At 33.2% G+C, this 27,966-nt stretch overlaps 2 protein-coding genes across 2 annotated transcripts; both read left to right on the top strand.

Moving 5' to 3' along the window:
* Positions 1-9,629: 9,629 nt before the first annotated feature.
* LOC111517834 (acaloleptin A) lies at positions 9,630-12,034 on the top strand. Its single transcript, XM_023174117.2, has 2 exons — positions 9,630-9,769; positions 10,971-12,034. The coding sequence occupies exon 2, from the start codon at positions 10,971-10,973 to the stop codon at positions 11,898-11,900; it is 930 nt and encodes a 309-aa protein (XP_023029885.2). The 5' UTR covers positions 9,630-9,769; the 3' UTR covers positions 11,901-12,034.
* Positions 12,035-18,089: 6,055 nt separating this feature from the next.
* On the top strand, positions 18,090-20,115 carry LOC111517835 (acaloleptin A-like). Its single transcript, XM_074173780.1, has 2 exons — positions 18,090-18,242; positions 18,610-20,115. Exon 2 carries the CDS (start codon positions 18,610-18,612, stop codon positions 20,029-20,031), a length of 1,422 nt encoding a protein of 473 aa, XP_074029881.1. The 5' UTR covers positions 18,090-18,242; the 3' UTR covers positions 20,032-20,115.
* The last annotated feature ends 7,851 nt before the right edge of the window (positions 20,116-27,966 follow it).

Raw genomic sequence — 27,966 nt, 5'->3', positions numbered from 1 at the left:
TATATATATATATATATATATATATATATATATATATGATGCAGCTATATTCATCATTTTGGATCATTCACTGACATAAAAACTTGGCAAGTTGACTTGAGTGTCACACCAATAGGTGGTTCCACTTATGTTTCGCTTGCGTTCACGCAGCTATTTTTATCAAGTACTTTCTTGTTTTTTTCTCATTTTGTCTTCAATCGAGGACCGCCTGCCCGATACTGACGATGCCCAGTAGGCTGAAACAGCTGTATACGGTGGATCTTAGATTGAAATCAATATGGGAATGATCAAGGAGTACTTATCTATTTATTTTTTGATTTTCATGGAATTATTTTCCAGCAGCTTGACTGCATTAACCTTTCTAGATTTCATATCATTTCTAGAAACATGTGGATTAGTTTTCCGATGGCATTTCAGGTTAGTTTCCCAAATTTCTACCACCGCAGTTGTCGGTTGATTGGTCAAACCACCAACACTGACATAAAAACTTGGCAAGTTGACTTGGGTATCACACCAATAGGTGGTTCCACTTATGTTTCGCTTGCGTTTACACAGCTATTTTTATCAAGTACTTTCTTGGTTTTTTCTCATTTTGTCTTCAATCGAGGACCGCCTGCCCGGTACTGACGATGCCCAATAGGCTGAAACAGCTGTATACCGGTGGCTCTTAGATTGAAATCAATAGGGAATGATCAAAGAGTACTTATCTATTTATTATATACATATATATATATATATATATATATATATATATATATATATATATATATATATATATATATATATATAGAATAGTAGTTTTTCGGGGATTCGATCTGATTAGAATAAATATTTACTCTTTTTAGCTGCCCGAGCTTTCGCTAATGTTTATTAGCTTTATCGAGGGCTGTAATATAAAAAGGACATGATAAATATATATATATATATATATATATATATAAAACATAATAACGGATAAAACAGAATACCTGTGCTATTTGATAATATTCAATTTGAAAATTTCAATTTTGAAAGAAGTCTTCAACATCAAAATGACAACTTTTTGACATTGAATAATGTGAAATACTTTTTCAAATTTTTATTATCGTTCATTATGGGGATTTATACTGTGTTACTATTACAGGATGTATTCAGATTTATATTTTTTGTTAGTAAAAATGAATAAATTTTGCTGAGGTTGTCGATGTCTGTCTTTTTGTTGATATTGTTTTCTTTAATTTTGATCTCAGCCATTTCCAGAAATTGCCTTTTATTTGAATCTGGTTCGAAATGGAGAATTTTGGTTTTAGTATAATTGGCTGAATGATCATTATCTAGAACATGTTGTGTGAGTGCACAAGAATTTCGTTTTAAATTTTTACAATTACTTTTATGAAGAGCTATGCGGGTTTTCAAATTGTTTTTTGTTTGACCTATATATATCTTATCACAATTGTTGCAGGGAATTTCGTAAACTACATGTGACTTTTCAAATAACGGATCTTCATCTGAGATCAAAATTAAAGAAAACAATATCAACAAAAAGACAGACATCGACAACCTCAGCAAAATTTATTCATTTTTACTAACAAAAAATATAAATCTGAATACATCCTGTAATAGTAACACAGTATAAATCCCCATAATGAACGATAATGAAAATTTGAAAAAGTATTTCACATTATTCAATGTCAAAAAGTTGTCATTTTGATGTTGAAGACTTCTTTCAAAATTGAAATTTTCAAATTGAATATTCTCAAATAGCACAGGTATTCTGTTTTATCCGTTATTATGTTTTATATATATATATATATATATATATATATATATATATATATATATATATATATATATATATATATATATATTTATCATGTCCTTTTTATATTACAGCCCTCGATAAAGCTAATAAACATTAGCGAAAGCTCGGGCAGCTAAAAAGAGTAAATATTTATTCTAATCAGACCGAATCCCCGAAAAACTACTATTCTATACATACATACGGTCGTTACACTATCAATTATATATATATATATATATATATATATATATATATATATATATATATATATATATATATATATATATATATATATATATATATATATATATATATGTGTGTGTGTGATATTACCTCTAATTTCAAATTTCTAATGAAATTAGAGATAATATCACATACACGGATCAAATACCCGGAAAAACCAGTTCAGCATATATATATATATATATATATATATATATATATATATATATATATATATATATATATACAGGGTCCTGCAACAGTGGCGCGGTGTTCCATATCTCTATATAGGAAGCAGATAGGAATCTAATTTTCTATAATATTACCTTATTGCTCGAGCTCGACAAAATAAAAATATTGGCGGTCACACAGGGTGTTCGATTTTTTCTGGGCGGATCCCAACTGTGTCTTTTTAAATGGCAACCTATATTTTTTATCGCATTTTCGGTTTCTTCATAGAAAATAAAATAAACTTGATGTATATCTGCACTTCGAAAATATTGACGGTTTTCGAGATATCTAGCATGACAGGTTTTTTTTTCCAATATTCGTCACTTAGAATATTTGAAATTATAAAGTGGTGCCAAGTCCAGTTGAAATTTTTTTTTGGTCGAATATTCTACATTGGTAACTCTCTCAAACGATATATCTGAAATCGACCTGTGATATACAGGGTATGAAAAACCGCTTGCCAAATATTGTAAATGAAAATTTGCAAAATCTTCCTTAGATTAAATGGAACACCCTGTATATTATTGATCCATAAGAAGCGCCAACGAAACCTCTACAAATTTCATTAAGTATTCCCTATGGCTAAGTTCAATAGTTTTTCTTAAATGAGCATTTCTTTCGAAAAATGGTCATTTTTTCAAAGCGAAATCCATTTGACGACTGATAAAAATATACGAAAGATATCTTGTTTCAATTTTGTACATTAGAAGGTGTCCAAACAAATATTTTTTAACGAAATAAATGTATGTACCTATCACTTTTTGCTAAATGGAAAACTATTTTTTCATTGGATACAGAATTTCACTCATAAATCGTGCAATATCAAACCAAACAAGTTAAAAGAAAGAAACATTATAAATAACTATTTTTTTCATGTTATTATATTCATTCAGAGCTTGAGTTCTAGATATTCAAATTTGTCAACTGGCAAATTACAAAACTACAAAAGGGAGAGTTTAATTAAGGTTGATAATGAAACTTTTATAAAAATATGTTCAACATGTCTTCCATTTTCTTGAATGCAGAGCTGAAGTCTATGTTTGAAAGACTGTTCTACCCTGCGCAAGACAGCTGGTGTAATGCTGCGAAAAGCATTCGTTATTCTAAGTCGCATATTTTCGGGAGAAGTTGGTGGCTCAACGTAAACCATATTTTTTATGTATCCCCATAAGAAAAAATCTAGTTTCGTCAAATCTGGTGATCTAGCGGGCCACCGTACAGGCCCATTCCGTCCTATCCATTTATTGGGAAATACTTCATTTAGATGATCTCTCACTTCTGCCGAATAGTGAGCAGGTGCACCATCATGTTGTAACCACATTCAATTGCGGAGGTCAAGAGGAATATCATCTAACAAACCTGGTAAATCATTTCGTAAGAAATTGAGATACATTGCACCATTCATATGTCCCTCAAAAAAGTATGGACCAATTACATATTCTCCAATGATGCCTCCCCAGACATTTATCGACCACCTATGTTGATAATCCACCTGTCTCAATAAGTGAGGATTTTCTGTCGCATAATAATGGTAATTATGTCGATTTACAAATCCATTTTTATGGAATGTCGATTCATCCGACCATAAAATATTATTGAAAAAATATTCGTTTCGACGAATTTTGTTCATGGCCCAATTGCAAAATCTCACTCTTTCCTCGAAATCAGCATACAGTAGTTCTTGATGTAACTGAACGTGGTATGGATGCAAGCGATGTTTCTTCAATACTCGTTGCAATGATCTCTCACTTATATCCACTATTTCCCCAATTTGTCGTTGACTCCTACTAGGATCTTCTTCAACAGCAAGAAGAACTTGCAATTCATTATCTTCATTAGTAGCTGGCTTGATGCGCTCATGTTTGGAATAATTAATAGATCCAGTTTCAACGAATCGTCCCAAGACCTTTCGGAAAGATTTTTCATCTGGATGCCTTCTATCTGGATACCGTTGAGAATAAATTCTACTTGCCAATAAACAATTCCTGTCTGATTCACCTAATATGAAAATCATATCAATCAAATCACTTTTTGATAACAACATTCTGATGAAATTATACCGACAGTTCAACTTCACGATTGACTAAAAATTTCAATATTCATTTGCAGCCAAATATTTTGTTCTGTCATTTGCCAGACTACTTGATTTCCAATAAATATTTCATTCGCTGAAAGGTTGTTTTAGACCGAAAGAATATGGCACAAATTCCGAGATTTTTGAAATTATTGTAACTATTCAAGAACGTCCATTTTGTGGTGTAATTCGCAACTTGTTTATCTAGCAACAGGTAATTTTAGGAATGGGCGGTATTTTAAGGAAAGGGTATTTTTTATATATTCTTATCAGTCGTCAAATGGATTTCGCTTTGAAAAAATGACCATTTTTCGAAAGAAATGCTCATTTAAGAAAAACTATTGAACTTAGCCATAGGGAATACTTAATGAAATTTGTAGAGGTTTCGTTGGCGCTTCTTATGGATTAATAATATACAGGGTGTTCCATTTAATCTAAGGAAGATTTTGCAAATTTTCATTTACAATATTTGGCAAGCGGTTTTTCATACACTGTATATCACAGGTCGATTTCAGATATATCGTTTGAGAGAGTTACCAATGTAGAATATTCGACCAAAAAAAAATTTCAACTGGACTTGGCACCACTTTATAATTTCAAATATTCTGAGTGACGAATATTGGAAAAAAAAACCTGTCATGCTAGATATCTCGAAAACCGTCAATATTTTCGAAGTGCAGATATACATAAAGTTTATTTTATTTTCTATGAAGAAACCGAAAAAGCGATAAAAAATATAGGTTGCCATTTAAAAAGACACAGTTGGGATCCGCCCAGAAAAAATCGAACACCCTGTGTGACCGCCAATATTTTTATTTTGTCGAGCTCGAGCAATAAGGTAATATTATAGAAAATTAGATTCCTATCTGCTTCCTATATAGAGATATGGAACACCGCGCCACTGTTGCAGGACCCTGTATATATATATATATATATATATATATATATATATATATATATATATATATATATATATATATATATATATATGTTCTAACCTATAGATGAATGACATGAAAACAAAAAATGTATGCAATCAACCGGTATTTCCGGAACTGAATTTGTACAAGGTTATACCAGAAATCATAACCTAATGACTGCCGTTACTTATTTATCAATATAACTCAAGCGAATATATACGTTATAAGTAATACACACTTACCTTCGTTTTTTCAAGTATCACTTTTATTCTATCAACTACTTATTCACTTGTTGAGAAATAACCTACAAATACAAAGAACACAACATACACATGGACCTCAATAGGGAACTGGAAACGTGAACAACTGAATAACGACGCCGGCGTTCGTTAGCGCTTTTCTATCTGTAGAACCAATCCATCGGAATTTGTGTCTTCACCCAATATTGGATTCATAATATTTACTAACTTATAAATCACATTAATATGTAAATTAGATACAAATAAATTTTACATTCACTTCAAATATAGTTATACTGATGATATTTATTATTATAACGGAAAAGAGAGAATTAACATAAGTAATTACAATATTCGTATCTTTTGTCAGGTTTAAGGGTCTAATATTAGAATCCAAAATAATTTACATCCAATTCAATTATACGCAAATATTACCACCAATATTGGATTCACCATATCTGTTTCCAACTTTCAATGAGTAATGAACCAATATCAGAATTTCACTTCCAACCAATATTAATATACAATTGTCTAGCCAATATGGTAGTGATGTTGGAATTATTATATTTCATTCAAATGGTGTGTCCAATATTCGTCCAATATTGAAAGTATATAAAATAACCATATAGTTTTCCAAATATATATCAATAATGGCTCAATATGTTTTTCATATTTACAATATGTCTATATTGACTCAATGCTAATTTACACTCTAGCTAATATAGTGTGCCTCTTGGGTTCGAGCTGCTTGGCCATTCGTCAGTGCAAGGCAGTGTCAAGCATCAACATGATGAGTTCCTATAATTGAAAATCGAATTCCTTTCAGAGTATCATGCCTCGAACTCGGTTGGTTACCTCGTTCATGGGCAGATGTTGCGATGTTGTTTGTCGTTCGCTCCAGTCTAGTTCGAGGAATGATACTCTGAAACTCTCATCATGTTGATGATAGATACTGCCTTGCACTGAGGAGTGGCCAAACAGCCCCAAACCAGTATGCAAGTTTGTTCCAATAATCGAAAATCGATTCTGGCAGTTGTATCGCCAATAGCAAATGCGATAATAACTTCAGTGAAGAATCCTGCACTGCCATCTGTCGAATATAATCCAACGCCATTCATGATATTAGCAAGAGGAGTCGTTGTTTTCCATGTTGTCAATCCATTAACCTACAGTGTAAGTAAGTTGAGACTGAATAGAACGAATTGTTCTTTTAGATAAATTGATTTCCAGCCCGTCTCCAAGTATGCCCACTCATTTTATGTGAAGTTTTCTTCCTTATACGATGAATAGGGTAAATTCGGATATGCGTTTGTTTACTTGAATGCAGTATGCTTATGGCACTTATATATACCGGGTGTCCCGCATTTTATGTGACAGGCAATATCTGGTTTGTTGAAGGAGATACACAAAAATGTTTCATACAAAAGTTTTAGGAGTTCATGAGAGCTATATTTTGATATAATTTTTAAATATACAGGGTGTTTGGTGTAGGTGCTACAGACCAAAATTCCATTTTTTAAAACAGAACGCCCCGTATATCATTACATATTCAGATGCTACGTTAAATTCTGATATCATTTCATGTTTGGTTTTTGAAATTCGGTTACGGCGTTGTTGAATTATTGCTTAAAATGTAAAGTCTTGAGAACGACTATTATTTTTAAAAATATCTCATACAATTATTCTCTCTGCATCAGATCACATGAAAATTAGTCAAAATTTTGGGTGTTCGAAGTAATGGTTTCAATTTTGAGTTGTGGAATTCAGTCAGGAATCATTTTGAATATGAAACAATTGCGAAATTGAAAGAGGTGTATTCGAAAACAAATCTTTAATTAATAACAATGTAAATAATATAACTTGATAAATCATTTCATAAGAATGGTAGGTACCTAGAAATAAGTCATAAAAATTGTTCAAAGTGATGCCCATTAGATATTATACAGGCTTCGAAACGTCGAATCACTTCTCTCGTACAAGTCGCTCTTATAATATCAGGCGTAATATCACTGCACGCTAGTCGAATTTTCATTTTCAGATCATTCACATTCAAAGGGGGAGTAGTGAAAACAATATCTTTTAAATAACCCCATAGGAAAAAATCAATCGGTGATAAATCTGGGGAACGAGCCGGCCACCGAATTGAACCCTTATTACCAATCCATCTATTTGGATACGTTCTATCCAGATATTCAGTAACAACCTGTGAATTGTGAGGAGGAGTACCATCTTGTTGCCACCAAATTCCTTGTCGTTCTGCTATGGGAATATCTTCCATCAACTGGATGAAATCATTTTCTAAAAAATGTAAATATCGCAATCCATTGAGATTTTCATTGAAAAAGTAAGGTCCTATGATGCGGCCATTGAACAATCCACACCATACATTAATACCCCAAGTAGTTTGAAAATTACTCTCGCGGACCCAGTGGGGATTTTCTTGAGACCAATAGTGACTGTTATGTCGATTCACAACTCCATTATTGTGGAATCGCGATTCATCGCTCCACAAAATTTGACTGAATATGTTAAGACTTTCATGTAATATTACCTGAATACAAGCAATGAATTCAAGTCGTCGTTCAAAGTCCGTGGGTTTCAAACCTTGTACCAACTGAATTTTGAATGGGTGGTATTTATTTTCTTTCAGAATTCTCTGTACATTAGATTTACTCACACCGAATTCTTCTGCAAGAGTACGGATAGAAACATGTGGATGAATAATAATACAAGCCAACACATTGATCTCTAAATCTTCAGTTCTAACAGATCTCGTATGATGACGATGCTTTATAGTAGAAGGAAATGACCCAGTTCGCAATTTTTCTACAACTCTCGAAAAAGTCATTCGTGACGAAATGGGTCTGTCTGGAAAACGTTCTTGGTATATACGTAGTGCTTGACGGCAGTTTTTCTGACATTCCCCAAAAATTAATAACATATCAATGCAATCACTTGGACTAAACGCGAAAGGCATACTGGAGTTTTCGCACGTAGAACACAGTTACTGTTTTGCAAAGAATCACTGAATCGAACTGACAAGTAGATACAATTCAACAACATTTGTTACTATGGCATCAACAAGCATAACCTACTTGATGAAATTGTGCAATATAAAGCAATTCACCCTCAAGTTAGTCACATTCTCAAGAATTTCAATATTATATTCAACTGATATCGATATCGTATCGTAGAGGTGATAATAATGGTTTGTATTCAGTAGTAGTCTAGTTCAATTTAATAAAAGATATAGACTGGATTCGTGTACGAGTAAATAAGTTTTTTTGAAACTTTATATTTAAGGAAAAGTGAAATAACTCAACAACGCCGTAACCGAATTTCAAAAACCAAACATGAAATGATATCAGAATTTAACGTAGCATCTGAATATGTAATGATATACAGGGCGTTCTATTTTAAAAAATAGAATTTTGGTCTGTAGCACCTACACCAAACACCCTGTATATTTAAAAAGTATATCAAAATATAGCTCTCATGAACTCCTAAAACTTTTGTATGAAACATTTTTGTGTATCTCCTTCAACAAACCAGATATTGCCTGTCACATAAAATATGGGACACCCGGTATACAGATATATTGCTGTAGATTCTTTTATTTCTGGATAGACTATAGTATAATTTTCGTAAGCCACTGCAAGAGATATATTAAGGCGAAAACGTCACAATCAATTTTGAGAATTTAGTGCCTTCTGTTTTGGAATTATATTATAGTACAAAATATAAAATCAATACCGAAGAAATATCTCGTTATTAACGGATTTCATAAATATTTACTTTGAGCAGAAAATATTTCTAAGTGCCTCCTTAATTTATCAAAAACTATTGTTTTTTTACATTGACTGAATATTTTTATCATGAGTATATCTAATAATATTCAAAGAAAGTGGGTTAACCACTAAAATAAACGATAACGACTTTCACTCACTTTAATATGATTGTAACAGTTTTACTACAATCCTCCCGTTTCATATTTGGTTATCAACCATTTGTAAACATCTACAATGAATACCGATTCCACGAATGTTGAGATAGCCAGTTTCTCGAAAGAACTGTGTAAAGTCCCGATTTTAAAACATGTCGCAGGTCGTGAACTCTGCGGAGATATGAAAGATTATATCGTAGTTGGTGGGGTTGATCATCGTAAAATGTGAAGTACCTTCTACTGAGATCTTGTAATTTCAGAGATAGGGTGTATAAATAGCAAAGGAACAGCCAAGAACTGCAGTTCAAGTTCAGCATCGACAAATAGACGGTCTGGAAGATTATTAGAAGAATTATAAAGGTAATTATATTCTTTTGTACATTATCAAATGATATCTTTGAAACAATATCTGGTGATTTATAATCTTTATAATTCGATTCAATCATTGCCATCCTGAAAAATATATTGTACAATTACAAAATTTCCATTTTCATTCCAAATCATAAATTTCATGAATGTACTAATGAAACTATATAATTTGACAAATATACATCTGTCAATAAACACTGTCAGTCGTGATTTTTGTCGAAGTATTCAGGATGATTTCGTAAGAAGGACATTCAATATTTAGCTATGGGAACCTTTTCAAATACCTGTTTAGAATTTGTAACTGATCTGAAGTTTAATTTTCAATGTTCATTTGACTTTTTTATTTTCAAATCACCTTTGATGTGAAAAGTTAATTGAAAAATCCTTTCCAATAACTGCCACCTGTTACAATAAATGAGAGTAGTTCTAGGCATGGAAGGAGGTTGAACAAAAAATACCTGAAATATTTTGGATGGAAGTTTTTTAGACAAAAATACTTTTTGAGGAAGTATAATCTATTTTAATTCATGAGACAAACAATATCAAAGCAGTACATATCTTATAAGGCTAATATAATGAAAATAATGCTAAATAGCATTCACTAGAAATTGATGTCTTTTCAAATTATTGGGGTCCATTCAATCTAAATTATATATTTATAATCATTAGATATTACTGTATTCAAATACAATAAATCATTTTGGATATATGCAGGCCAAAAATAATTTTATTTCCAGAATTTTTCTATTTTCTTTTCGCTAATAATTCGTACAAAATCCTTAATTTCAATTCAAATCTATTTGATGAACATTTTCAGTAAACTGATAGGAGATCAGATTGGCTTGAGATAGTAGGTTGAATGATTTCTCGAAATATATCTCTATTTTACTATGGCTTTTGTTATCTGAATATGTGTTTTTATATTGATTTTTTGCTTCTCTTGGTAAGTTTTTACATACTGATATCTTCTTTCGGAATTTTTCGGTTAAAATGTACGTATATACCCAAATAACATATCCCACTGAAGGAAAAAATGATTGACATCTACTTGTATTAATCATTGAAAACTCCCATAAGTACTGATTATTTGGGTTTATAACCTTACACAATCTGAAAAACAGTAGAAAGTATTGAATCCCCCACAAAAAAATGTCTTTCACAAAATTGAAATTAACGTTTTGTTTCTTTTCAGATGATCGAAAAATTATTCCTATTTTTTCTGGTGTCACTCGTAACATCTTCAGAAATCGGAGACATTAGAGAAAAAAGATCACTTCAGCCAGGAGCACCAAATGTAAATATTGGAAACAAAGACCAACCATGGCAGTTCGATCCTAATGTTGCTAGAGATGAACATGGGAATGTGGTTACGGATCTCAAAATCAAAAACCACGGTGAGAATCACGACTTTCATGCTGACTGGAACAAAGTTGTTAGGGGTCCAAGTAAAGCTAAGCCCACCTGGAACGTTGGGGGAACAATCAGATGGAGGAGGTCTCTGCAACCTGGTGCACCAAATGTAAATATTGGAAACAAAGACCAACCATGGCAGTTTGATCCCAATGTTGCTCGAGATGAACATGGGAATGTTGTTACGGATCTGAAAATCAAAAACCACGGTGAAAATCACGACTTTCATGCTGACTGGAACAAAGTTGTTAGGGGTCCAAGTAAAGCTAAGCCCACCTGGAACGTTGGAGGAACAATCAGATGGAGGAGGTCTCTCCAACCTGGTGCACCAAATGTAAATATTGGAAACAAAGATCAACCATGGCAGTTTGACCCCAATGTTGCTCGAGATGAACATGGGAATGTTGTTACGGATCTGAAAATCAAAAACCATGGTGAAAATCACGACTTTCACGGTGACTGGAACAAAGTTGTTAGGGGTCCTAGTAAAGCTAAGCCCACCTGGAACGTTGGAGGAACAATCAGATGGAGGAGGTCTCTGCAACCTGAGGCACCAAATGTAAATATTGGAGATAAAGACCAACCCTGGCAGTTTGATCCCAATGTTGCTCGAGATGAACATGGGAATGTTGTTAAGGATCTGAAAATCAAAAACCACGGTGAAAATCAAGACCTTCACGGTGATTGGAACAGAGTCGTTAGGTTAGGTTAGGTTAAGTTAGGTTAGGTTAGGGGTCCAAGTAGAGCTAAACCCACCTGGAACGTTGGAGGAACATTCAGATGAAGTAGGTTTCTGCAACCTGATGCACCAAGTGTAAATATTGGAAATAGAGACTAATCATGGCATTTTGATCCTAATGTTGCTCGAAATGAACATGGAAATGTCGTCACCGATTTGAAAATCAAGAACCATGGAGAAAATCACAACTTCCATGCTGACTGGAACAAGGTTGTTAGAGGTCCAAGTAAAGCTAAACCTACCTGGAATGTTGGAGGCAGCTAAAGGTGGTGATTGGTTCAGTTCATTCATTTATTCTCAATAAGTTGTCAATCTGTGATAGTCCCATATGTATTTGCAAATAAATGAGTTATTTTTATAACCTCTTTTTTATTTAATATTTACAAGTCAGGAATCTACAAATCAATTTTCTCATGAAATCAACTCGATTTTTCAATGAAACCTTCATTTCGTACTATATTTTCAAGATAGAATTTGAAATATTTGAAACGCTCTGGAAAACTTCAAAATGGATAGATGCTTACTTATCAATTTATAAATATATAAATGGGTTCTTATCAATTCATGAATATATTTGTTTGTGATTTTGAAAAATCTTATGGGCTCTTTGCACTTTCATATAACTTCAATGATAAATTTCATCTTAGCGAACGAATGGTAGAAATGAATCATGATATATATCAAGAATGCACTTTGTATGTATTCATAAACTTACTATTGCCGATCGAGCAAAGTACTATCACTCGATTAGAAACACATCGTCATCCTATATTCGGAGTAAATGTTCAATAACTTTTTCGCAGGTGAACATCAAATTACAGGTGTTATTTGTCAGGTTCATGAAATTGAGGTTAGCGATTATATGGTTATACATTTTTGTTTTGAATAGGTAGAGCATGACTGATATACTGGATTTTCATTTACTCTTACTACGCAATAATGCAATTTAAATATCATATTTCAGTGAATGTCACACATTCATTTTAAATTTTGTGAGTTATATTATCACAACAGCCCGAAACCGGTTTGCAAGTGTGCCCGTTTCGAAATTGAAAGTCGACTCTTTCAGTTGTATTGCGACTTGCATATGCAGGAACTTTTCTGAGAAGATTCCTGCACTGACGCTTGTCGGATATAATCCAACGCCCTTCGTGGTATTAGCCAGGGGAGTAGTTGTTTTCTGATAGGCGTTAGTCCATTCAACCTACTGTGTAGGTATATTCGAGACTGGCTTGAACGTTTAAAGTTTATTTCTTTAGATTAGTTTAGGTTTGTTTCAACATAAATCAATGATTTCTCTACTTTTGAGGTCAATAAACTGAAGAAATGTGCCAGAGACTGTGAACTCCACAACTTTATTCATTATTTATATGTTTTTCAAGTTTATAGAAACTAGAAAATTACAGAATACCCGAATAATATATTTTCAGAAAATGACTCAGTTAACTTTATGCGCATGCTGAAATAAGAGGTTTATTAAATACCCCTGTGAAATAGTCCTGAAGTAGTCTTTGTGCGATGGACCCTGCTGGTTATATTACCCCCCTACGAGCCTACGACTCCAACTGACCTCCCTGTAAAGTTAGATCAGTAGCGAGAGCTTCTTAACTCTTCAACTCCTGATTCAATAACTGAACCTAAAAAAAGGTTTAGTGGTGCAGCCAGGAAACGACTGAGTCGTCTCCTCAAGACCGAGTTACCTTATGAAACCGCCTTGTACCAAATTCTTCAGCGGCGTACGCAGAATCTGTCTGTCTGGAGGAACAAACCCCCCATGAGCAGATTAGCAAAAGTTCGCGCTCAAGTGATGATTCACCAAAACCAGAGACAAAAAAACCCTGCATGGTTGAATCTAAGGCATCGTCAGGTTTAGCTGACGTCCAAAAACCTTACTATGGAAAGGTTGTCGCAGGTATCAAGGTGGGAATCTTGCACCTTGACTCTACGACTACCTCATCAATGATGAAACAGCAGAGCATATACTTCGTGTCTGGGGACTGAATCAGGTTTTTAGAGTTCGACAGAGCCGTACTCTTACCATCTGACCTGAAAGACCACTCACCATACAAAGTAATCGGTTTCGTTAAGAAACTGGATTTATTCGGTCGAGTGTGAATAGGTGTGAGCCATAATAAACCCTTGCGGGTTGCGGTGGAGGGTCGAATAGACCCACTCACTTTGGACCTAACCTAACCTAATCTAGTCCTGAAGTTGAAAATGAGTTTCAGCCGCCGCAGTCAGTTGTAGGCATCTTGGACAAGTGAAAACATAAGTGGTGGAGTAGTTTGCCAAAAGTATTTATAGGTACAGCTTCCATAAATCAGGTACTAATCACGATTGGAATATTTCCCAAACAAACGCCGTACAAAAAAAATGGACGGGAGAATAGAAAAAAAAGTTCATTTTCGGAAAAGTCACCTCTATATGCAATGATATGAGGTTTTTGTGAAAATAATTGAAAGTGTCATTTTTTTGTAGTGCCGTATACATTAGTACGTTAATGTAATGGTGAACCCGATGTTTGATGTCACGTTTACGGCCCGATAAACTATAATTTGTTCAGCATGGCCATATAAATGACGTTTTTTTATGTATAAAACACTGAAAACTTCCTACATGTATCTGAGTATGTATCTGACGACAGCATAATCGAACTTTGTTTAAATCTTGCTGAGTTTTATTCAATCGAAAAACCAAGAGGAAAATAATGATATATATAGAATGAACGACAAAATTAGAGCAAATTCAATAATTGTCTTAAAATTAACATCGAATTATTATTTATTGTTCACTGTAGAAAATGGTGTCTCCTAAGGTAGTAGAAGATATTCCTTTCTGTGAATATACCAAGAAAATACCGAGAGTCAGTGGTATATTCTTTCTTGAACGGTTTCATTTAGCTTGCCCTGTTTGTTTGTTTATTTATTTATTTATGTGCGTCAAATTTAGTTGTTAGAGTTTGACTACTTTCTGTTGACAGATTGATCTGAAATATCATAAACATATTCAGTTTTGATGGCAATACAATTCAAAAAATTCTGTACATTGTTAATTCGAAATGACCGCAGCTACAAAATGGCGGATTACATATTTTTTCACAACTACCTCGAAATGTGTATCAAATGACAGGGCTCGACTGGTAGAATAGTTGTACACTTTGAAAACGATGCTAATTCAAAATGACCGCAGCTACAAAATGGTGGATCACATATTTTTTGAAAACTAGCACAATACACGTATCAAATGACAGAGCTTGACTGGTAGAATAGTAGTACACTTCGGAAACGATGCAAATTCAAGATGGCGTTAGGGTGGCTAAAAATGATACGTCTTTAGCGATAACGTTAAGGTAAAAGGTTGAAACGTGCCAAGAACTGTGTGGTATTAGAGTGGATAATAATTAGAAACTAAAAACTTCAAAATAAATTAAGAAAAAATTGTATATCAAATGGTTTGATTGAAAAATGTACTAAAAAGTAAAAATAATTCGTGAGGTCCTAGGTAGCAGTCATCACACCACTCTCCTCAGCAATCTACGTTTTTGATCAGATGAAAAAATAATAAAATCTTTGGGTGTAATATTTACAAAATTACTCAGGTTACGCTATGAGCAACAATTTCATTATTTTTTTATCTGATCAATACTGTAGACCGTAGATTGATGAGGAAAGTGGTGTGATGACTGCTACAAAACAGGTTTTGAATCACAGATGGCGACTTTGTAAGAGGATATATGCATAATAATTATACTCATGTTTGTTTTTTAAGTACACATGAGTGCTTATTAAAGCACTTATTTCTATGAGCATGATTTCAGTTTTCTGTATATTCAATTATATCCATAGATGACTTCGTAAGAGGGGATGTGTTGGCTCACTTATACTAATTTATTATATGAAATATTGTTAAGAATATACAGACATCAAAGAAAGTAAGTTATAATCAAAAACTAGAAGGAATTAGTTAACTAACTTAACGAAGCCGATACTTGATGTAGTTTTGATAATTAACGTGCTACTTTCCTTTATAGAACATATTTCAAACCAAAATGCATGGACTCACTAAAAACATTTTTAAGTGTTTAACCCCTTTTAATAATTTTCTAATAATGCCAGATACTTGATGAAAATCCATAACGTATTTAAGTTACACCTCGTTTTGTGAGATTTTCCATTGAACAGTTTACGAAACTGCAAATCATTTTTCACGTTTGTCAGATCGAGAATGTCAGTAGTTCTTTTCAAATGATTCGCCAAACCTATAAATGTCGAATTTTGTTCGTTTTGAAAATCTGCCAAGAAACGATAAGTATCATAATTTCTTGAAGCATTATGTTCAAAACTCAGTCAAGTTTATCCAAATGAATATTGAAAATGTCAAACATTCACTTCCTTGCGATAATAGAGTTTCCTAAAACTTATTTTTTACATTATGGAATGCTTCTGAAGTAATTTAGTTAGGAGCACCTCTTATTCAATCCATGACCTCTGAAATAGACTGTGATTGTGAAACGTATACTTTAGAGTTGACGAAGTTTTCCAAAAAATCTAACAGCGTCATATAAGGTGGGCTAGCGGGCCAACCTAAGATACTAGAATGTTTACCTGTCTACTTGTTTTTTACTTGTCATATAGTCACTTTTGAATCAAACTGCCATAATGAAGAGATCTGAAACTACATTCGTAGCAAATTTATCTAAATCAATTATGGCCAACTAGATTACCTGATATGATGCCTATAGATGTGTTCGAAGGAATTCCTGACATCTCAAATGTACGGGATACAACCGCCGTTCATTTCAGTGGATAGAAAAATTTGTACTTGCAATTAAATCACCACAGGAACATTCCATTATATGATTAATGAATTTCTACACTTCAATATGAGAGGTTACAAAATTGCTACACGTGTTTCGCTATACGACAGCGTCTCTGGGCGTCACAATACTCTGTCGTGTCAAATTCTGTGTCGTGCTTTTATAGTAATTTGAATTATTATGAGTATTAATTCTTGCCAAATATCTACATGATTAATTCATTACCTAAGCTATCTACCTAGTTACTACCTAGTTTTAGCTGAGCTATCATTAAACCTACTTTTAAGATCTGTCCTAATTACTAATTTCCTCGTTGCCAACTAAATTCAATAAGGAAAATTTCAAATACATTATTTGATCATCGACCAATAATCACGAATTTTTACATCTATTGATTTCTGAACATTTCAAAAGGTTGAGTTTTGAACCTTTCTCTCAAAAATGCAATACGTCATAATCGTGCCCCTATGTCAAAATGTTGAATTGGTCTTTCCATTCAAAAAACTACTTTTATGCTCTTTTATTTTTTTTAGAAAGTTCTTCCGTTTTGTCCGATATAAAATTGGGGACAAGAACCACAAGTCAACTTGTATACTCCCTATCTATTCGACACTATTTTATTGTTTTGAATTGATTTACTCAAAAAAATTTCTGTTTTGTAGGCTACGTCTAATTTTTTGCCTTTCAAAAAACGAAACATATTATTAGTAGGACCACCAAAGTGAGTTAGTAATGTTTAGTATCGTTCTGTGAAACCGGATAGATCGGTTCAGAGTTTGTTTCTGCATTTTTTTAGCAATAAATGAGTCAATAATATCCACCTCGTAACCGTTGTTGGCAACAGTATATTTGATGACAATTATATCTCTTCGAAAAATGCTTTATGGAAGTAGAATATTCGATAGTTACTTTCTGACTTTGCTTGAATTTTATCCATCAACTTTAATATTATGTTCTGTTAAAAAATCAAGACAGTCATTTTACTACCGCACTGTATAGTAGTTCAAGACCTTGAACTAGTTCTGAAGTTGCAACATGATTGTCTAGGTTTCTTATTCATCATATTTACTGCATTCGATAAAGTATTTATAATATCCACACCATACTTCATCTCGCATATTTCCAATGAGTTAGTTTTTCAGAGTAAAATACACTACAAATTGAATAATAATAACCTTCAAACGTTTGGATGAAGCGCAAATTATCAAATTTTCTCTAATGAGGACTCCATTTATGACTTTTGGTAATCAACCATTCATAAATATCAATAAAGATAGCGGTTCTAAGAATGTTGAAATAAAAATGTTTCGAAACAGAGTGAAACCCCGACTACAGAACCAGCTGTTTATTGTTTCCAGTATAAAGTAAATTACCTTCTGAAATAATTGTGTACTTTTGGACTTGTTGGATATAAAATAGTTGCAGATGGAAATAAAATTCAGTTCACGTTTTTCATTGACAAGTAGCAGCCTTGGCAAATAGAGAGCAGTACTTAAAAGGTGATTATTTTTTTTGTTTCCTATAAACTGATGATCATTTCTATACCATTGAATCTATTGATTGATTTGTTTTACCTACCACACATATTTGTGGAAATTATACTATGACTAAAAATGGAAATGTTGGTTGAATTTCCCTTCCAAAATATATTTTTGAACAACTTGAAAATATTACTTGGAAAACCAAACTTCTTTCGATAATTAATAGGTAAAGAACCAAATATTCATGATTTCATTAATCAAATCGATATTAAAAAATTGATTATTTTGTGAGATTCGAGAAAGAAAATTACCACATTCTGTATCGGATAGGATTATTGTGCAAATATTCAAAAATTGACAAATTGTATTCTCCTATTTTTTCCAGATGTTTGTCAAATTGTCACTGATACTTTTGATCTCTCTCGTATCATCAGAAGAAACTGATGACCGGCAAAAAAGATCATTGCAACCAGGCGCACCAAATGTGAATATTGGAAACAAAGACCAACCCTGGCAGTTTGATCCCAATGTTGCTCGAGATGAACATGGAAATGTCGTTACCGACTTGAAAATCAAAAACCATGGAGAAAATCACGATTTTCACGCTGGATGGAACAAAGTCGTTAGGGGTCCAAGTAGAGCTAAACCAACTTGGAACGTTGGAGGAACATTCAGATGGAGAAGGTCTCTGCAACCTGGTGCACCAAATGTAAATATTGGAAACAAAGACCAACCCTGGCAGTTTGATCCCAATGTTGGTCGAGATGAACATGGAAATGTCGTCACCGACTTGAAAATCAAAAACCATGGAGAAAATCACGATTTTCACGCTGGATGGAACAAAGTCGTTAGGGGTCCAAGTAGAGCTAAACCAACTTGGAACGTTGGAGGAACATTCAGATGGAGAAGGTCTCTGCAACCTGGTGCACCAAATGTAAATATTGGGAACAAAGACCAACCCTGGCAGTTTGATCCCAATGTTGGTCGAGATGAACATGGAAATGTCGTCACCGACTTGAAAATCAAAAACCATGGAGAAAATCACGATTTTCACGCTGGATGGAACAAAGTCGTTAGGGGTCCAAGTAGAGCTAAACCAACTTGGAACGTTGGAGGAACATTCAGATGGAGAAGGTCTCTGCAACCTGGTGCACCAAATGTAAATATTGGAAACAAAGACCAACCCTGGCAGTTTGATCCCAATGTTGCTCGAGATGAACATGGAAATGTCGTCACCGACTTGAAAATCAAAAACCATGGAGAAAATCACGATTTTCACGCTGGATGGAACAAAGTCGTTAGGGGTCCAAGTAGAGCTAAACCAACTTGGAACGTTGGAGGAACATTCAAATGGAGAAGGTCTCTGCAACCTGGTGCACCAAATGTAAATATTGGAAACAAAGACCAACCCTGGCAGTTTGATCCCAATGTTGCTCGAGATGAACATGGGAATGTTGTTACGGATCTGAAAATCAAAAACCACGGTGAAAATCACGATTTCCACGCTGGATGGAACAAAGTCGTTAGGGGTCCAAGTAGAGCTAAACCCACTTGGAACGTTGGAGGAACATTCAGATGGAGAAGGTCTCTGCAACCTGGTGCACCAAATGTAAATATTGGAAACAAAGACCAACCCTGGCAGTTTGATCCCAATGTTGCTCGAGATGAACATGGAAATGTCGTCACCGACTTGAAAATCAAAAACCATGGAGAAAATCACGATTTTCACGCTGGATGGAACAAAGTCGTTAGGGGTCCAAGTAGAGCTAAACCCACTTGGAATGTTGGGGGTACTTTCAGATGGTAGTTTATGTAGTTCAGTAATTTATTTTTAGTAACTTATAATACTGTAATAGTGCCATATTTTTTCTAAAATAAATATTTTTCCGTACTTGCCCATTTTTCACTTCAAACCATCCTGAGACCCTCTAAAAATGAAAGTGTGATCCAATTCATCAATTACTATTTGTGTTGTTCTAGAAGTTACTTTTATTTCTAGGCCTGAGTCTGGCCTTTTGATCATCTCAGTGAATTTTATGCGTTTTCACTTGATATTGACAATTACTTTCTCCATTCTCAGAATAATGACATTTCTGAAGTTTCATCATAAACAGTGTCATTTTGTTCTAATATACTTAATTATCATTTGCTTTTATTAAAATTAAATAAACTTGTATATGTCTGTGAATACATAATGTATAATTAAAATGAATAAATAATTTTTATAGAAAACAACTAGTTACAAATTCACTGCGAATCAAATTATCACTATCATAGCAGGTGAATGTTTGAATTTTAATTCGAAATTTTTATTATCTCAGTAAATTTGTATCTCTCCTCGATACAGTTTCCATACTAATTTTTTTCAGCAGATAAACTTTCATAACAAGTGATAACTCTTAAACATAATAAATTAAATCTCATCCGATTATTTTATAATATGGTAAACTCACCATCATAATTTTGTAAACCTACCATCATGAACTGCTTGCTCTTAAGGTAATCAACACCCCCGTCCGTCATTAGTAAAGCTCTGTTTGAGAAATAAGTGAGCCAAAGACAAACGAATGCCATTAAGCACGTAAAACACGTAAAATTCATTGAGAAATATAGCGCAGACATCTTAGAGCCCTGATAAACTCTTTAAGCTCCTTCACTAGATTTATTTTCATGTGGTTCAATCTGTTTTTTATTCCAATGAAATTTACAAGGGAAAACAATCGTTTTGGAGGCAGAACAGTTCAGCCAACAAATGTTAATAGTTTTATTTAGGTAATTTCATAATCATTTTCGAAATTGCCTAATATTATAAATTTAAATAACAAGTATCTGGGAAACTATGAGAATTTGGAGAATTTGGAAAGTTGTTAAAATCCTATAAAGGTGTTATTGTTATACTGTACATTTCTTTTTCAAATGATAACGTCGTAGGATTGGTACAAAGGAGTCACAAATATGTTTAGAATGAGGTCCATCAAGAGGAAATCAAGAATCATGGGACTTGGATAATCACCCAAATAAAAAACATATATGAAACGTCGTGAATCCGCGAAAACAGTAGAATATTCAATGAAGAGAAAACAAATCAGGAATACCAGAGGCCTTCTGAACCAACATAACATCGGATAGTCTGGAGACGAGGGCATCCATGAGGAAACAACTGTTGCATTAACTCAAAAAATAGTATTCAGAACAATTTTTTGGCTTTATTATCAACATTCCATTTCATTTACCAATCTGAATTCGATCCAAGACAAACCATTTTTTCGTATTTCGTAGTGGTAGAGTCTTTCAAGCAGTATTATGTTATAAGCATTTTGAAATCGATGTGTATGCTGAGGTACAAAATCTGCTTCACGCTGGTCTATATAATTCATTTTTCAAGTGAACATGATTTGAAATTTATTCCTAATAAAACAATGACGATGCATTTTGGATCGCATTTTGGATTTGCCGAAAACAACTTTCAATTAGAACTATAGTCCGTTCATAATTTGTCGATAGCACAAAATGAGGGCCCAAGTCATGAAACGGTCGTAAAACTCGTAAAATCATAGGCGGAGGTTCCTGAGGTGTTTATTCATTAAATATAAAGCTTCAGTTTATATTCGAAACTTGCCTTGAAAGGGTGAAGTTGTTACGAACGAAAATAATTTTTGGTTTAGTACATTTTTTAATCGCATTTAATTTACGGCTCGTTGGTGTTTCGGCGTCTACGGCAGTAATTAACGTCTCTAATATTTATTTTGCGAATTTTGTGCAGTGCGTGAGTAACTTTTTTTCATATCCCTACAAACATATACGTACCTTTCGTTCCTGCTTGTTTTGTTTGATTGCTTGCGATGGCTTCGTCATCATCATCAACATCATCAAGTTTTACACCGGTACTGTTGCGTACAGTCAGTAAGTCTGTCTATTCACCAAGAGAGAAGACTATTGTTTTGAACGTTCACGATGCTCTGGTTTCTCAGAATCCCACAAACACTGTTCAGAACATAATCAAGAGTTGTGCCAACATGACGGGCGTAGGGGAGTCAACAATATATAGGTTCCTATCAGAAAAAAAAAAGGTATAGCTAACTCAAATACAAACGAATACTTAAAGAGGGGGAGAAAACCTATTGAAATTGATGAATTTGCCAAAAATGGTATTCGAAGGAAAATTCACGAATTTTTTTACAAAAAAGAAATACCCAACTTAAACAAAATTTTACAAGAAGTTAGAGACGACCCGGATTTGCCTCATGTCGGACGAACCAAATTATGGCAAGTTTTAAAAGAATTAAATTTCCGGTGGGAGAAATCAGACCGAAAATCACTTTTGATTGACCGGGAAGAGATAATATGTTGGAGAAGAAAGTATCTAAGATCTATACGAAAATTTCGGGCTGAAGAAAGGCCAATTTACTATCAGGACGAAACGTGGGTAAACGCAGTTCATACTCTCACAAAAATTTGGACAGATAAAAATATATCAAGCTCCAGGCAAGCCTTTATGGAATGTTGGTCTACTGGTATTTCCCCACCCTCTGGTAAAGGCAGTAGATTAATAGTTTCTCACATTGGCAGTGAAAAAGGATTTGGTAAGCATGGTTTGTTGGAATTTGAATCCAAAAGCACAAAAGACTATCACGAGGAGATGACAGCTGATGTTTTCGAAGAGTATTTTGAGCAGATGATTGAACATATACCACCAAACTCAATTATAGTATTAGATAATGCACCTTATCATTCACGACTAGTTGAAAGACTTCCAACGACTGCGTGGAAGAAACAGGATATCATTGACTGGCTGCGGAATAAGTCCCTGCCTTACGAAGATGGAATGGTTAAAGCAGAACTTTTAAAAATTGCCCGGCAACACAAATCTAAGTTCAAGAAATACGTAGTTGACAAAATGGCGGAAAGACGAAACATCACAGTCCTTAGACTTCCACCCTACCACTGCGAATTAAATCCAATTGAACTCATTTGGGCACAAATGAAAAGCTATGTGGCTAGAAAAAATACGTCATATAAAATACAAGCTGTACGTGAATTGTTATATGAGTCTTTACAACATATTACAGAACAAAATTGGCGAGATGCAGTAAGACATGCAATAGAAGAAGAACAAAAAATGTGGGATCTTGACAATATAATTGATGCAACTGTAGAGACATAACCTCTAATTATTAACCTGCAAGACGACTCGGATTCCGAAGATGATCCTGTTTATTTTGAATTTGAATAGTTTTGTAAGTAATCGTAGTTTATATCATTTAAAAATAGGTATTAATTAAATAAATGTATCTTTTACAAATTGCAAGTAACTTATTATTTTTGAATAAAATAAAGAAATTTTTTTAAAATAAAAATACAGTTTACAGTACCTACAGTTTAAGAATATTAATATATTTATTTATTTAAAGTAACTAATGTTTTAGTCATATACTCTACGACACTGGTCACTCATTTCCACTCAAAATACCTACATAATCGGATTAAAAGTTTTATAGCTGTATCGTATTTCTTCAGATACAAGGTGGGTTAGTCGAAAACATCTCAAACTGCCAGTTTTAGTTTGGTTTTTGTTATTATATCATATTAGCTGTCCTCTCTGTATTTCAGTTCTCTAATGAGGGTCAAACTTGCAGTGAGCTATCAACAAATTATGAACGGACTATAAGTCATACTATCTTGATTCCTGTCACCTGAAAAAGAAATTGCAATTATTTTTATTTTGATCCAATTTCTATAAAATATGCTTTGTAATAGTTTGGTGTTAAGCCACTTCAACTACTATGATTTCATATATGTTCCATTATTATATGATTCAGATTCAAAATTTTCGTTTCTCTCTAATTTATGAAGCCTTCGAAAACTTTCGCTGGCTGAATATGAAAAACCGCAAGATTCATCATTTGGGTTATTTCGTTCATAAGTTGATTACCTATTCTTCCTCACTTGCCCCTTTCAGTTTCAAGCACAACAGGAAAATCCTTAAGGCGCTCTGAGAGTGGTGCCTGAGCGAAAGTAGCGATTCACATTGGATTTGAATCGCTGCGTGAAGATATCCACTTGCTGAATATTGGAAAGAAAAACACAGTTTCAGAGATCATTACTTTTCGGTGCTGTGAAACTATAATTCATTGTCTAAGTAATTGATGAGATTCAAAATCAGGAAATTCAGATAGAAATATAAAAATTATATCTATGACAGTCAGTAATATCAATTTTTGTTATTGGACAAACATATCAATTTGATTTATCAACTCTTTAGGGGATAATCACCAATTAACATTTTTCTTTATTTTTTCTATGCCGTGGTACCATCACCGTCAAGAAACTCAAAAAAGTAGAATTGAAAAGGAATAGCTGAAAATAACACTCATATTAGGCAAAAAAGCTGAAAATGAAATAACAGTGAAATGAAATACATGTAAAAATAGAACAATTGAACAAAAATTAAAAATACAAATAAAAAGTTAAGAGATTCCAAGCCAAGTTACTTGAATTTCAAGAAATGAAATAAAAAAAGAATACTTGGTGGATAGTGAAATAAGCAATAATGAGCTGGCAACAAAATTTTAGGGCAGTTTTCCTTTAATTTATGCTCATGTTAACTAATAATTTTCCTTAGTGAAAAATTCACATAAAGACCTTTACATCTGAATTGTAACTGAAGTAACTTGTAACTTTACTTGTATTTTATTTCACTGTTATTTAATTTCAGGTACTTTGCTTTATATAATTATTGTTTTCAGCTATTCTTTTTTAATTCTTTATGTTTCTGATTATCTATTGTCAGCTTTATTCAATCTCTTATTAAACCACTATTTTTGCCCTTTGTTATCGACAACCTGGGTATTTTCTCATAGTTGTTATAGTAAGCTTGGAGTAAAATGTTATTCATTAAATTATTCCTTTCGAAAATTCATAATTCAGATCAGAAATAAAAATGTCACCTCATAAATTGCTTGCTTCAATAGCTATAGTTAATTTCAAATAATTTTCCGATAAATTAAAAAAAACACACAAACAAAAAGATAAATTTCAAGCCTAAATTTAGTATAAATAATTCTTATCAATTAGTGGATAATATTAAAGACGTAATCCTCCCAGATAACTCAAAATTAATATCGTTCGATGTCCAAAATTTATTTCCCAGCATCCCGCCAACTGAAACAATTGGACTAGTGGAGTGTCTCTTAGACAAAAACCACGTGAATCCACTGATAAAACAGGAGATTGTTGATTTACTCACCATTTGTGTGTCTCAAAATTATTTCCAGTTTGACGGAGAATTCTTTTCATGCAATGAAGGACTAATAATGGGGAATCCTTTGAGTCCCTTACTGGCGGAAATTTTCATGGATTACATAGAGTATGAAATCCATAATAATCAGTTAGCCAACAATTTTTTGTACTGGTACAGATACGTAGATGATATCTTAGTATGTTTTACTGGTACAGATAGGCAATTAGGCAAGTTCATTGAATATGCCAATTCCATCCACCCGTCAATAAAATTCACCACTGAGAGGGAGGTAAATAATTCAATAAATTACCTGGACTTAACCATTACGAAAAATAACAATAAACATAAGTTTGCAATTTTCCACAAACCATCGTACACGGACATTATCATACATAATTCCTCCACACACCCGTACCAGCATAAAGTTGCTGCATTCAATAGTATGCTTCACAGATTATTGAATATTTCACTGTCTGATAGGGATTTCCAGAAAGAACTGAATTTGATCAAACAAATCGCGATTAATAACGGTTATAAGGTAGATATTGTAAACTCCATTCTTTCCAAAAAACGACAAAAGCAAGCCATGGATCTGGTCTACCCATATTCAAGATGCGATAACGTTAGTTATAAGACATTGACATATGTGGAGGAACCAAACAGGAATATTGCCCGTTTTTTGAAGAAAGAAGGCGTAAACGTAGCTTATAGAACGAATAATAACCTAAGTAAATTTATTAAAAACAATAAGGACAAAACTTTGGTGTCGGATAGATCAGGAGTATATAAGCTGACTTGTGGCTCTTGTCCAAAACTGTATATTGGCCAAACAGGAAAAACATTTCTCCAACGAATTAAAGAACATAGGAATAGTTTTGTAAATAGAAAGACCAATTCCACATTTGAAAACCATCTTTTAGCAGAAGGACATGAGTTCAATCATGAGTACGAGGTGTTACATTTAGAAGAAAAGATTTTGAAACTTAATCTTCTAGAATGTTTAGAAATCAATAGATTCAGGAATTCGGGTAATTTACTGAATGATCAATTAGAACTCAATAACTCTCCGTTACTGAATATATTATTTCAAATGTGAAAATGGAACATAAGTGCAGGTAATTTAGTTCGTTAGAAACTCAGGTAAAATATCAGCTACTTAAAATCCAGGTACTTCGTTTACAGGTACTTTGATTTCAGGTACTCCATAAACTATATATATATTTAGTATGGAATGTGTAGAATTAGTTGAAAGACACGCCAGATGAAGCCATTGTATGGCGAAACACGTGTTGCGTTTTTGTAAAACAATTTAGTGAAAATCTCACAATAAAGTGTTTTTGGAATACGTTCAAAAAGATAACCCCAATCGGAAAAATTTCTATTTCAGGTACTCAAATTTGCAACTAATATTTAAAAGAATGATCTGATAATCAAGAATTCTAACAGATGTTTATAGATTATCAAGTCTACTTCACAAATGCCATTTAATTTCAATTTACCTCATCGAGTGTTATTCGATTCGTATTTTAACACAGAGGACTATTGCAGATATTCGAAATATGAAAAAATATCTTTAAAGAGCAGAACAATTTTAAAACAGTCTTCCTCTGGAAACTTCAGCACCAATATTTATAGTTTCAATTGAGCGGTAAATGTACGTGAGAAAACGCGACGCTTGACTTCGCGCATCCAGAAAAAATAGTACTTGAAATTTCAACTCATTAAATATGAATATCAAGAAATGAAAAAAAAATGAATACTTGGTGGATAGTGAAATGAAAAGTAATAAGCTGGCAATAAAATTTTTGGACAGTTTTCCTCTCATTTATGCTTTTATTGATTGATAATTATCCTTAGTGAAAAATTTACATAAAGACCTTCATATCTGAGTTGTCTTTCTTTCTGGAACTAGTTTTTGAAAATTCTAGAGAAAATCTTTTAAAAAAACTCATTTTGAAGTTCTCAGGATCCTATACATTTGATCTGTATGACTGAAGTGAAATTAATCTGTAAAATCGTATACTCTAAAATGTATAATGACACAGAGAAATTCTTCCTAGTGAAAATAATTACTCATCTTTGATTTTCATCATTTCAATATTTTCAAACAATGTTGCCACTGAAGTGCCTCACTAATAAAATAAATCAGAATCTCCACCTGGAATATAATGAAGGTCTTTCGGCAATGTTATCAAGAGGTTTCACGATTCCATTGTTCTTTGATATCTTCAAAGACGTATCGGAAGAGTCAAAAGAAGACAAATAATCAGATTCTTCCTCAATCTCTTTATATATTTTCAGTTACTTTGTGAAATATTTCCTTGATTCAATCTGGTGTTCAAGATGCAAGCCCCTAATTGCTAATAATTGTCCATTCGTGAACTGTGAGGTGTTTATTTTTGATATATTCATAAATTATTTCTTGAAAAGTTCCATACTTGTTTCTGTGTGATATTAGATATTTGAATCAGTATTTGGAAAAATGCAGTGTTAGTACTTTCA

The sequence above is a fragment of the Leptinotarsa decemlineata genome, unplaced genomic scaffold (genome assembly GCF_025532065.1).
Source record: "Leptinotarsa decemlineata unplaced genomic scaffold, Ldec_3_MD MMD2_tig00000505_RagTag_RagTag, whole genome shotgun sequence".
Lineage (NCBI taxonomy): Eukaryota > Metazoa > Arthropoda > Insecta > Coleoptera > Chrysomelidae > Leptinotarsa > Leptinotarsa decemlineata.
Note: the sequence above shows the minus strand (reverse complement) of the source record. Positions and strands in the feature narration are given on the sequence as shown.